At 37.7% G+C, this 14722-nt stretch overlaps 1 protein-coding gene across 2 annotated transcripts in view; it reads left to right on the forward strand.

Moving 5' to 3' along the window:
• LOC106878032 (F-box only protein 31-A) overlaps positions 1-14722 on the forward strand; it is a 42459-nt gene that overhangs the window by 12583 nt on the left and 15154 nt on the right. For both annotated transcript variants that reach the window (XM_052965969.2, XM_014927117.3), the window contains 5 exons: positions 2548-2610; positions 4439-4515; positions 6863-7039; positions 11366-11437; positions 11807-11910. In XM_052965969.2, the coding sequence (XP_052821929.1) occupies positions 2548-2610; positions 4439-4515; positions 6863-7039; positions 11366-11437; positions 11807-11910 (493 nt within the window). The remainder of the gene's footprint in view (positions 1-2547; positions 2611-4438; positions 4516-6862; positions 7040-11365; positions 11438-11806; positions 11911-14722) is intronic.

The following is a 14722-nucleotide window of genomic DNA, read 5'->3' on the forward strand; positions in this document are numbered from 1 at the left end:
CCTTTCATCTTTTCGAGATCAATAAAATAAAGTACCAGCCAAGTAGTAGGGTTGATGTAATCAACTAGAGCCCGTCTCTTCAAAATCACTGACTTTGTGCCTAAATTAATAAACACAAGGCAGCAAGCTAATAGACCTGTTAGAGCATTGGAAAAGATCTCTTGTAGTATATTTTCTGTCCCTTTAAGCACTAAATTCAAATCCTGCCAAGGTCAACTTTATCTTTCATTCTTTTGTGAATGAGGAAATACTAGTTAAGTACTAAGACTAATATAATTGACTAACTTCCTCCCCTCAATGTTGCTGGCCTTCTACCTAAATTAGAAACCTTTATTATTATTTTTTTAAAATATTTTATATAAGGCAGCAAGTGGAAAGAATCGTTAGCACATTGAGTGAAATGCTTAGCAGTGTTTCATCTGCTGCTAAGTTCTAAGTTCAAATTCCGCTGTGGTCAACTTTACCTTTCATCCTTTCAGGATCAATAAATTAAGTACCAGTGAAACACTGGGGTCGATGAAATTGACTAATCTCCTTCAAATTTCAGGCCTTGCACCTATTGTAGAAAGGATTATTATTATTATTATTATTATTATTATTATTTTTTTTTTTTTTTTTTTTTTTTTTTTTTTAACTCAGGTTTTGTTCAAACTCTTGGAGTCTTGCATGTGTAGTAGGCTTGATACCTGTAGCCTACGGTACCATGCTATTTGTTCTTTTCAGCTATGTCCTTTCCTGATTATTCTTAGTGTGCCAAGGATGCAAGCCTTTTGTAGCAGCTCTACGGACACTCTATTCTAATTTCCTTTATATTCTTCTTGATACCTTCTGATACTGACCCCAAAGACCCAACAATAATTGGCACTATCTTCACCTTCTTCATTTTCCATAGCCAGGCTATTTTGCATTTAAGAGGACTGTATGTGTCTATTTTTCACCTTCCTTCTTAACTATTCTGTGGGTCATATTTAGTATTTTTATTTTCATTATTATTATTATTATTATTTTTAACACCACACCTTTATTGAGAGCTGTAACAAAGTGTTGGCTGTTCACAACCAGTGAGCTAAGGTAACACTCTTCATTCAGATTCTGAGGGATTTGTGATGTTCCAAGCAATGCTATTTTCTTGCTACACTAAATTTACATTTATTCATCTCTTTTCAATCTGTTTTGTGAGCTTCGAACTTATAGTTCTCAGGGCTTCAACAACAAAAGGTATGATGCTCACCTTCTTCAATGACCAGTCTTTTTATCTCCTACTTCAAATCATCATATCTGGCCTGTTTGTCTTCTCTTTCCAATACTTTGTCATCATCAGGGCATGAAATATTTATGACTAAAGAAGTTTTTCACATTTAAACAGGTTTGTCCTTCTTTATTCACATTTCAACAGGTTTTCCCCCTCCTCTTTATTCACAATTTTTATTCACTAGTGTTGTTGTCAGGGTGGCAAGCTGGCAAAATCATTAGCACACCAGACAAAGTGCTTAGTGGCATTTCATCCATCTATACATTCTGAGTTCAAATTCCATCAAGGTTAGCTTTGCCTTTCATCCTTTTGGGGTCAATAAAATAAGTAGCAGTTGAATACTAGGGTTAATGTAATCAACTTACTCCTTCCCCTAAAATTGCTGGCCTTGTGCCAAAATTTGAAACCATTATTGTTGTTGTTGATGTTGTTCTTGCTGTAAGTGAATTTAATGACAGTAAAATTCATTTAATGAACATATTATTTGTCTAAAAATGTGTTTGTGCTGGCTAATCAAAAATTAATGATCTGCAGATTTATCAACATGTACGATATAACATACATTCAATTTACAACAACACAATTTTAGTAAAGTTACAAAAGACTGCAAAGGAATCAAATTAATAATCAATGCAGATAATGTTAACCAAATGTGGTAGATTGGTAAAATTGCTGATATTTTCATGTGGTATCATTATCATTTAATGTCTGCTTTCCATACTGGTATATGTTGGATAGTTTGACAGGAGCCGGCTGGTCAGAGTACTATGTCAAACTCCAATGTCTGTTTAATATGTTTTTTTACAGTTGGATGCCCTTCCAAATGCTAACTACATTACAGAGTGTACTGGGTGCTTTTTACATGGCACTGATAACATTAAGGTCACTAATTAACTTGCAAAACAAGACCTTTCAACTGAGTGGGATCTAGTATTAAGAGAGATGGCTTTATGTCAGGTGATGAGAGGTTAGTGTATGACAGAGGGACAGGAACAGATGCTTTGTTGTAAAGAAAGATACATGTCTACCCCTGTTTGAAAAGAGAGAAGATAGGTTTATGTTTGAAGTCAGTATATTTTATACATTATTGTATAAGCATGTGAACTTTTAATTCAAATGACAATATCACAAACGATCTGATTAACTATTAATTAACCTAATTAATAATTTCTTATTAAATAAACATGTTTTTGTAATAACTAAAATGTAAACAAAATCAATATATTCAAACAAAATTGTATTCCTTTTTTGTAATTATAACAAAATTAATATCAAATAACTCTTTTCTATTACAGAATATAATATAAAGAGCTTAACTAACTGGGGATTCAATTCCTATTATGAGCTTTATACCCAAGGTAATTAATCTTGTTAATTTAAAATAATTTAATTTAGTATTTTTCTGTGGTCAAATGGTTATCTTACAGATAACATATACTTTTCTTGTCTAGCCTTATATCACACAATTTCACCTCACATTACACAATCTTGCCTCATGTCTTGCAATCTTGCCTTACATCACATAATCTAACCTCACATTACACAATCACACTTTACATCACACAACCTTACCTTGCATTGCGCAATTTCACTTCACATCACACAGTCTGACTGTGTATCATACAATCTAGCTTCATATTACACTGTCTCACTTTACATCACACAATCTAACCTCATTCAATCTAGCCTTACATTACACAATTTCAGCTTATATCACATGATCTCGCCTCATCTCACACAATCTAGTCTCACACTACACAATCTAGCCTCACATTATACAATTAAGCTTCATATTACACAATCTCTCCTTATATCATAGTCTTATCTCACATCACAATAATCCTACCTCACTATACATAATCTCACTTTACATTGTCTAATCTAGCCTCACATTACACAATCTCGCTTCACCATCACACAACCTTACTCCAACACTATATCCCATAATTTCTTTTTGTTTTTATTATCTATTTCACCCAAAATCAATCCTCTGCTCTCTTTGTACGTCTTTACTAAGGCAGCTGCCTCTCCTGCCCACTATGATTTTCCTACAGCTGCTGCATTGGTCTCTGCTACTCAGCGATGGCTGGTTGTATACCACCTCTATCCAAGCTCACCCAACATGCCTCCTCTTCTTGTTAAGGAAACTAGACGACTAGGTGTAGTTGTTTGGACACTGATGGTTTGGCATGGCTGACTGGACATTCAGCCTGCTTTGGTGAGAGTTCCTTTTGACACTGGAGCTCAACACATGCATGTGTGCATACAGACACACACACACACACTCATACACAGAAACATGCACAAACAGATAGGAAGTGCATGGTTTAGTGGTTTGAGTGTTGGACTCATGGTTGTAAGATTGTGGTTTCGATTCCTGGACCGGGTGACACGTAGTGTTCTTGAGCAAAACTCTTCATTTCACATTGCTCCAGTCCACTCAGCTGGCAAAAATGAGTAATCCTGCGACTGACCGGCATCCCGTCCAGATGGAGAATTTATACACCATGGAAACCAGGAAACCAGCCTTTATGAGTCAGCATGACACAAGATACTTTTACTAGATACAGTTAATGAGAGAGATACAGAGGAAAAGAGAGAGACGTTACAGTTTATTAATTGAATATGATTGACATAAACACTTCCACTCTGCTCATACATATAGAGAAATATGCTCACACATAAGCAGAGAGGGGTGGGTTTGAGAGAAAAATTAAAACACCGAATAAGGACATAAGACAGATATTTTGCTTTCCAATCAATCCTTCATGAACTTCTTCAAATACCATTTAGAGAGGAATGTGAGATAGATAGGAAAGCTGCTGTTCTCCAGTGACCTCACCTTAGCCACCATCCTTGTGGCAAAATATTAAAAATATTGCTTTTCTTTTTCATGAACAATAGCCACTTCATTGGATGTATGAGGTCAGAGAGGTATCATTGTATTAATAAAAGGGTTACACAGTTATGAATTTTGGTTAACAAAAATATGAACAAACATTAGAAAATTTTCCTCGTTTAAAAATTGTTCTTCATGCAGAAGACATCTTTTAAATAGATTCTTATTGTCAGACTAGTTCTCTACTTGAATCAAACATTAAGCTTTATGTCATTATCTATCATTTCTTTGTTAGTTTCTATACTATATATTTTCTATCTTTGAAGATATATATTCTTATCTTCCAGTTCTTCACAAGTTTGGATTTTTAATTGGAATTTGGAGAGCTGTGATGTCTCCTTATGGAAGCCTGATTAAATTTGAGGTAAATAAAAAAAAATATAACTACGAGTAACATTTTTACTGGTTAACCTTTTATTCTTTAATCACCTCAAATGAAAACATTATTCATTTGTATCAGTTATTTTGCATAAATCCTAAGAGGGCTTTGAGTGGGCAGACTTGTAAGACAGGTCGCCTATAAGAGATATATATATTGGTAAACTTTGCTTTAGTATAGAACTATGTTGCTTGGAGAAACTACTGTATAGTCAATCAATATGACATCAGTGATTTTCTAGTCTTTATTTTACATTTAAGTTAAAATTACTATACTAAATTCAAAGAGGTCAAGCTAGTCTAGCTGTAAATTGTTCAAATGGGCCAAAACAACTTAAACAATTTAAATTAGTATTCATCATGATTTTTTTTTGTGATGGTCTGTGAGAACTTAAGAGAGTACTTATTTATCTTTTCATAAACAGCACACTCAAAAAGTTTGCGATCTTACACTTGATGAATTAATTGTACCTGTCACACAAATTATGTGAGAGAATTGCAATAGTTTATTTATCATGTTGAGTGGAGGCACAATGGCCCAGTGGTTGGGGCAGCGGACTCGCAGTCATAGGATCACGGTTTCGATTCCCAGACCAGGCATTGTGAGTGTTTATTGAGCAAAAACACCTAATGCTCCTGGCTGGCACCAGTAAAAGAATAACATGACATGCTTTATATTTTATATTTTAATATGAGTATAGTCTATCATTGGTGGAAGGGCTACTACCGTTGTAATTCATTTTAGTGTCCTATTTTTATCATAGTTATCTTAACTAGTTTACACCCTACCCCTTTTTAAAGGTTATAAACCATGTTTTATTACATATCCAATAACAATTTTACATAGTTAATCAGTATCAAAACACATTAGCAGTAACAGTTCTGAGTTCAGACTGAAACAGAAGGGTTGTACACAAGTCTAAATAAACTTTTGAAGTACGGTGGAGTATTATGCCAATCAAAGTATATGTAGAAACATCTAAAATCAAGATAACAGACCCGATAAACTTTCCTGAGGAAAATTTTTTATAGATGTCCATGGTCATTGCTAGTACCCTGTAAATGGCACTCATAAATTGTCATGGTCATTGCCGGTGCCATGTATATGATTCCCATGAATCATAGTCTTGGCACTGCTGGTACCATGTGAATGGCACCCATGAATTGTAATCATGGTCGTTGCCAGTGTCATCTAAATGACACCCATGCCAGTAGCACATAAAATCACCCATTACACTCTTGGAGTGGTTGGTGTTAGAAAGGGCATCCAGCTGTAGAAACCATGCCAAATCAGACTGGAACGAGTAATGACGTATTTAATGCGATACACACCTCACTATAGGAGTAATTCAAATTTAATTTTAATTTCAGAGTTGTCACCCCTTTTACTGTAATCAGATTATTCATTGGACTTGTGTTATTCTTTCCTCATTGCAAAAGTAATTTTTATTATTTGCAAACTTATACTCCCTGCATTAATTATCTTAGCACTCACTCAACTATTGTGTTTCATACAGATGGTGTCCCTTGATAATTTCTCTTAGCCATTAAGTTGAGTTGTCACTTGAACTCAAATATATTTCTGATATATCTCTGTAGCTACTCTCTATGACTACATCTGGTATGCACTTTAAAAGACTATGCTTCACTGAGGAAGCTTAATAAGACTAAAACATACCCTGAGTTACCACCATGATCAGACTTAAATTAATATTAGTCCTCAAGCTAATGTTTTCTATCTTCTCATGTGTAATTCAAACTTTAATTAATTAAAATTTCAGAGTTGTCACTCCTTTGTGTTGACCGAATTTGATTAAGATCCATCATGAAGCCTATTTTGGGTCTCCTCAAGATGCTTTTGCATAATTTTGTATATATATATATATATATATATATATATATATATATATATAAATGAAAGGAAGAGGAAAACAAAACCAAGGCTTACCAAATCATTTAAATTATTTTAATGATGAATCAAATTAAGCAAAAGTAAATTATTTACTTTTACTTACTTTGATCCACCATTAAAATAATTTAAATGATCTGATAAGCTCGTCCTGCTTTTGTTTTGTTTTCCTCTTCCTTTAATATGTACCCACTGACTTGGAAGTTGGCTACAGATCCCCAACTCCAGCTCCTGTTGTAAACTTGGATCCTAGTAGCTTATCAATTGGAGCACTCAGAGAGTGTGCCTATTTAGATCACCAGTGACCTAAACCTTTCCTATTCTGTATATATATATATATATATATATATATATATATACTTGCTCACTACATTTGTTAATAATCACTCAACCTTACTCAGCTTGTTATCTCGTATTATTTTAGCCTAAAGATGGTAAGGTTCTTGGACAAGAACTCTCAGCACCCTGTCCACCAAATATCAATTCACCATTACGCAGAAAATTACTTTTTTCAATTGAAGTAGAAGACTCCGAAGTGAAGACCCTGTGTCATATGGGACCAAACAATATTCCTCATCAGTGCAACATATTTGCTGTTGATGTGAGTACTCATCAAAGAATAAATGATTATTACAACAGATGTTCATCATCATTATCATCCCAATTTTATATCATTTTCCTTTCCTCGTTTGCATGCATCTCATCCTCCTCCTTCACAGTCATTTGTCATCTGGTATACACACACAGCAACAGAAAATTATCAAAATGTATTGCTAAGTATGACTTTTGTGTATGTGTGTGTGGTTTTTATAGTTTGGTGGCTTTTCTATCACCAGCTACTTTGCAACAACTAAGATACGTAGCGCATTGTTGTACTCAAGAAGACCCAACCACAACAGAACTGAGATCTTAAAACCAAGTTGCTGTGTTAAAAGCATTGGTGTTGGTGCTGGTACCATGTAAAAGGCACTTGTGATGGTGCTATGTAAAAAAGCACTCAGTACACTCCGTAGAGTGGTTGGTGTTAGGAAGGGCATCCAACCACAGAAACCAAACCAAAACAGACTAAGGAATCTGGTGTGGCCCCTGGTCTAGCCAGTTCCTGTCGAGCCATTCAGCTCATGCCAGTATGGAAAATGGACGTTAAATGTTGAGGATGATGATCTTGTCTACTGTATATAATCCTGTCTACTTTACATATGACAAATATATGTATTTGTCATATTTAACCTTTTAGTATTTAAACTAGCCATGTCTGGCCCAAATATTCTACCTTTTTTTATGTTCAAACCATCCAGATTCAGACTTTACAATGTCATTTTAAAAATAAACAATCTCCTCATTGAAATCTCAAAGTTATGAGACAGTGCATGATCAATCCAAAACAATATGAATAAATAAACATTACATTTGACTGAGTAATCCAGATGCTAAAGGGTTAAAATAGTGTACTTAGTGATGGTTTTCAATACTGAAGAAAGTCGTTTTACCATTGTAAAGTCCTCTTAAAACTACATTGGATATCATAATGCATATACTTCATCTCACAGTGCTCCAGTCCAGTCAGCTGGTAAAAATGAATAATCCTATGATGGAGTGGTGTCCTGTCCAGGGTGTAATATATGCGCCAGAGAAACCGGGCCTATGTTCCTTATGGAGTAATGTGGATTAATCATATACTCTCTTTTATTCTTTTACTTGTTTCAGTCATTTGACTGCAGCCATGCTGGAGCACCGCCTTTAGTCGAGCATATCGACCCCAGGACTTATTCTTTGTAAGCCTAGTACTTATTATATAAGTCTCTTTTGCCAAACCACTAAGTTACAGGGGACATAAACACACACACACACATATATATATATGACATTTATTGTGGTTTTGGAGTCAGGATTTGACTGCTATTTTTTTCAGCGTGGTGGTATCTCTTGATACCCTGTATTATAATTTTAAATAATTATTACCTTTGATGGTTTTTATTCCCATGCTGACCACTTGATAAGATCAATATTTTAAATACCGATCTTATCCTTATTTATATAAATTAGTTTTGTCAGTGTATTTACTGCGCTGATATCCTGTCCGGGATCGCATGAGAAGTTGTTTAGGCGGGCTATTTAAGCTAGTCGTGTGCATACGTGCATATATATGTATGTATACGTCCGTATATGTAAGTATACTGTTTATATACATGTATTTGTATTTATGTACTTGAGTATATTTCACTGATGAAGGCAGAGCATTTATGCAAAGCCAGAAATCCAGGATTTGAAATTATCTTATTATTTTTACTGGTTTATTTGGTCTTCGTCTTCGCTAATCGTGCCTTGCGGACATTTATTGTGGTTTTGGAGTCAGGATTTGACTGCTATTTTTTTCAGCGTGGTGGTATCTCTTGATACCCTGTATTATAATTTTAAATATATATATATATATATATATATATATATATATATATACACATATATACGACAGGCTTCTTTCAGTTTCCGTCTACCAAATCCACTCACAAGGCTTTGGTCGGCCCGTAGCTATAGCAGAAGACACTTGCCCAAGGTGCCATGCAGTGAGACTGAACCTGGAACCATGTGGTTGGTAAGCAAGCTACTCACCACGCAGCCACTCCTGCGCCTATATATATTCACACACATACACACACAGTCATATGTTTTGAGTGTTGGGCTTCACGGAGGCAATGATGAATGACCAAGACCTTTAGCATTATGCTGTGCTTGAAAAAAATGACTCATCAAGCCAAGTAAAATCACAGTCATGGCAAATATTGGCGTCACATCAATGGCACCCATGGTTGGCGTTAGGAATGACATCCAGCTGTAAAAACCATGCCAGATCATACTGGGGTCTGGTGCAGCCTACCAGCTTGCCAGCCCTGGTCAAACTGTCCAACCCATGCCAGCATGGACAACAGACGTTAAATGGTGATGATGGTGATGCTGGCTTTGATGTTGAAGCAACCACTGTAAATATTCCTATGCCAGGCATGATTGTGTGGTCAAGAAGCTGGCTTTGCAACCATGAGGTTTGGGGTTCAGTCCCACTGGATGGCACCTTGTGAACATGTGACTTCCTCTATAGCTCCAAGCTGACAAATGCCTTGTGAGTGAATTTGGAAGACAGAAACTGTCTGGAAGCCTGTTGTATAGATATGTGTGTGTGTATGCTTTTGTATTTGTTCACCACCACCACCACTTGACAACCAGTGTTGTTTTGTTTACATCCTCACAACATAACAGTTTGGTAAAAAATACTGATAGAGTCAATTTGTCCTTTGAAGGCAGTGTCCCAGCATAGCTGCAGTCCAATAACTGAACCAAGTAAAAGAAGAAGTTAAAGATGTATTTTTTTACCTCTTTTTATTCACACATCATCATCATCATCATCATCGTTTAACATCCGCTTTCCATGCTGGCATGGGTTGGACGGTTTGACTGAGGACTGGCAAGCCAGAAGGCTGCACCAGGCTCCAATCTGATCTGGCAAAAATTTCTACAGCTGGATGCCCTTCCTAATGCCAACCACTCCGAGAGTGTAGTGGGTGCTTTTTACATGACACCAGCACAAGGGCCAGTCAGGCGGTACTGGCATCGACCACACTCGAATGGTACTTTTTACGTGCCAATATATGCACACACACACACATACATATATTAATGTACAATAATCTAGTAGATTAACCCTTTAACATTCAAACCGGCCATATCTGTTTTATGTTCAAACTGGCCAGATCCAGTCTCTCCCACCTACTCTACAATGCTATTCTAAAATTAAATGATTACATCTTCAAAATCTTGAAGCTGCAAGATAATAGATGATTAATTTTTTTAAATATGGATACATAAACATTACATTTGATAAATTAATCTGAATTTTAACACTAAAATGTTAAAATCCTTACTTACCACTATATGAAATTACTTTGTATACAAAAGATAATTAGGCATGGCTATGTGATAGAAAGTTTGTTTCCCAACCACATGGCACCTTGGGCAAGTGCCTTCTACTATAGCCTCACCCTGACCAAAGCCTTGTGAGTGGATTTGGTTGACAGAAAGAGAAAGAAGCTCACTTTATGCATGTGCGTGTGTATGCGTGCACACACTTGTCTGTCTCCCACCACTGCTTGACAACTGGTGTCCATGTGTTTACATCCCCATAACTTAGTAATTCGGTAAAAGGGTCTGACAGAATAAGTACCAGGCTTATAAGAATAATAATCGTGATGGCACCTGTGCCCAGCGTCGCCTTCTTGGTACTTGTGCTGGTAGTATGTTTAAAGATATTCGAGCGAGATCGTTGCCAGTGCCGCCGGACTGGCTCCTGTGCAGGTGGCACGTAAAATACACCATTTTGAGCGTGGCTGTTGCCAGTACCGCCTGACTGGCCTTCGTGCCGGTGGCATGTAAAAGCACTCACTACACTCTCAGAGTGTCTGGCGTTAAGAAGGGCGTCCAGCTGTAGAAACTCTGCCAAATCAGATTGGAGCCTGGTGTAACCATCTGATTCACCAATCCTCAGTCAAATCGTCCAACCCATGCTAGCATGGAAAGCAGATGTTAAACGATGATGATGAGGTAAGGTCTGGGGCTGATTCAATACAAAATAAAATCATCAGTAATTATACTGCATTCTTATTACTAAATGGCAGAGACTGTAGTGCTAGACTAAAGATATTAAATTTAGTTTTATTTCTTAATTCATATCTCATCAGTATTAACTCTGCTTTTTACACCTTCTGTGACAATGAGACAAAATACCTATCATGTTCTAGCATAATTCAGTTTACAGTATTTTTCCTCCTTAGAAATTTTCAATTTTAAATTATTGTAAAAATGTGCTTATTAACTTGAAACAAAATCTATTCACTAAGGTTTGCATTTCTTTGAAAATATAATTTTATGTTTATTTCAGGGAGATAAGTCTCTGGTGAAATTTGAATGCTGTGTAGAAGCAGCTCACCGTAATCCTGGTGGCATGAGACGGGTAAATCACCTTTCTTACTATTGTCTTTACTTTGGCATAACATGACTTAACAAACGGTATGCCTTGTTAAAAACATTGTTTTCCTGGTCTTGTATTAATTTTATATAAAAGACAGCAACAACATAGCCAAAGAGCTCAATCTTTTTTAAAATAAGTATTGATACTAATGTTCAATATGTGTATGGATGCATTTTCTTTGCTTTCTTTGAAGTTCCATGTACCAGTCTCTTTGGAGGCATGGGTTCAAATCCCACAGCTGCCAATTAATTTTAATAGCAATACCCCAGCATGGCCACAGCAAGTATAATTAGATTCTCTAAAATTAAGATTGAAACTCTTTTCTTTTTTGTCTTTTTTGATCTTTTCAAGGAATTTGAACAATTTCTGATGGATGAAAGCAGTGAAATTACAGAAATAATATTTACTGGTAAAATTGAACTGCTGCAAAAGTTTTGGGTGTTAAAAAGATTTGAGTAAGAATATTTTGTTTCCTTTTTACATTGAAAAAAAACTGTTTCCATTTAGGCAGCATTAGTTTATCTTTCTCTCTTTTACTCTTTTCTCTTTTACTTGTTTCAGTCATTTGACTGTGGCCATGCTGGGGCATGGTCAAGCAAATCAACCCCAGGACTTATTCTTTGGAAGCCTAGTACTTATTCTATCGGTCTCTCTTTTGCAAAACCGCTAAGTGACGGGGACGTAAACACACAACCATCGGTTGTCAAGTGATGCTGGGGGGGACAAACACAGACACGCAAACATATACACACACATACATACATATATATATATATATATATCAATTTAAATGAGAGCCATAACACAATCCTATAATAAAACTTGTTTAATATCCTATGCACATTTCAATGCAAGATCCCAACTCACTCTTGCCTGAGATAAGAAAATGGGTCCTTGCATCTCTTCAGGGCCAAGTTACATTAATTCACAGCAGACAGCAAACAGACAACATTATTAGTTGTACTTAAATTACATGTGTATAAGAAAATTATAATCAAATTATAATATTTGGTAGAGATTTAAATATATATATACTTGGAAGGACTGGAAGAACGGTGGTAGCAGGGAATTGTACCAATGTGCCAGAAGGGAGGCTAGGCGACAGGTTTATTTAGCCAGAGGGGAAGCAGATAAGGAAAGATTTGCCAATGTTCTGCGCCGTGAGGACCAAAGACTCGAGGTATTTCGTGTTGCAAGACAGTGTAGGAGAGAGAATAGTGATGTTGTAGGAGAGAAATGTGTTCGCATGGATGATGGTACGCTTGCACTAAATGAGGATGCAAAGAAAGAGGTCTGGAGATGCCACTACGATAGATTGCTTAATAAAGAGAATGAATGGGAGAAAGAGAGCCTGCCGTATGTCGACCCAATAGAGGGACCAGCTATCCGAGTTGATAGTACCAGGGTAGATAAAGCAATTAAGAGTATGAAGACCGGGAAAGCCCCCGGCCCATCAGGAATCACTGCAGAGATGCTCAAAATATCTGGCAGTGTTGGCTATAGCCTAGTCACCCGTATTACGAACCAGGTGATACACGAAGGAGTCATACCCAATGACTGGCGTAGCAGCATCATAGTCAACTGCTACAAAGGTAAAGGTGACGCTTTAGATACAAATAATTACAGAGGCATCAAGCTGTTAGATCAGGTTAAGAAAGTTACAGAGAGGGTCATAGCCCAACTAATTAGGGAGCGAATCAATTTAGATGAGATACAGTTTGGGTTCGTGCCAGGTAAAAGCACTACTGATGCCTTATTTCTAGTGAGACAGTTGCAGGAGAAATACCTAGCTAAGGATAAACCTCTGTACCTGGCTTTCGTTGACATGGAGAAAGCCTTTGACAGGGTCCCCCGATCCCTTATCTGGTGGTCAATGAGGAAACTTGGGATAGAAGAATGGTTAGTGAGAGCTGTGCGAGCCATGTACAGAGATGCTGCCAGTAAGGTGAGGGTTGGAAATGAGTACAGCAATGAATTCCAGGTAGAGGTAGGGGTCCACCAAGGTTCCGTCCTCAGCCCCCTCTTATTTACCATAGTCCTCCAGGCAATCACAGAGGAGTTCAAGACAGGTTGCCCCTGGGAGCTCCTCTATGCTGATGACCTTGCCCTAATTGCGGAGTCACTATCAGAACTAGAGGAGAAGTTTCAGGTGTGGAAGCAAGGTCTAGAATTGAAGGGCCTTAGAGTCAACCTAGCTAAAACAAAAATCCTAATAAGTAGGAAGGTAGATAAAACACAAACCCCTTCAGGTAGATGGCCCTGCTCAGTATGTAGAAAAGGAGTAGGTAGTAACTTTATAAGATGTACCCGGTGCAAGCTATGGACACATAAGAGGTGCAGCAATATCAAAGGTAGGTTAACTAGGACGTTAGTTTTTGTATGTGGCAGATGTTCAGGTGCAATAAAGACTGTAAACAAACAGGAAACAACTCCTATCTCATTTCAGAGTGAAAAACTAGAGGTAGTCGATAGCTTCCGCTATCTGGGTGACCAAGTTAGTAGTGGGGGTGGGTGCGCTGAAAGTGTAGCTGCTAGAATAAGAATAGCCTGGGCAAAGTTTAGAGAGCTCTTACCCCTGCTGGCGACAAAGGGACTCTCACTCAGAGTAAAAGGCAGACTGTATGACGCATGCGTACGAACAACCATGCTACATGGCAGTGAAACATGGGCTGTAACTGCTGAGGACATACGTAAGCTCGCAAGGAATGAAGCCAGTATGCTCCGTTGGATGTGTAATGTCAATGTGAATACCCGTCAGAGTGTAAGTATCTTGAGAGAAAAGCTGAACATTAGAAGCATCAGTTGTGGCATGCAAGAGAGACGATTGCGCTGGTATGGACATGTGGTGAGAATGGAGGAGGATAGCTGCGTGAAAAAGTGCCACACCCTAACAGTTGAGGGAACCCGTGGAAGGGGTAGGCCCAGGAAGACCTGGGCTGAGGTGGTGAGGCAAGACCTTCGTACATTGGGCCTCACCGAGGCGATGACTACTGACCGAGACCTTTGGAAATGTGCTGTGCGTGAGAAGACCCGGCAAGCCAAGTAAGATCGTTGCCAGTGCCCCTGGACTGGTTCTTGTGCGGGTGGCACATGAGATGCACCATTTTGAGCGTGGCCGTTGCCAGTACCGCCTGACTGGCTCCTGTAGGATTTTCGAGCGAGATCGTTGCTAGTGCCCCTGGACTGGCTTGTGCAGGTGGCACATAAAAGACACCATTTCGAGCGTGGCCGTTTTCGTGCGGGTGACACGTAAAAGCACCCACTACA

This window comes from Octopus bimaculoides, chromosome 1 (assembly GCF_046866305.1).
Source record: "Octopus bimaculoides isolate indiv1 chromosome 1, ASM4686630v1, whole genome shotgun sequence".
NCBI classification, from domain to species: domain Eukaryota; kingdom Metazoa; phylum Mollusca; class Cephalopoda; order Octopoda; family Octopodidae; genus Octopus; species Octopus bimaculoides.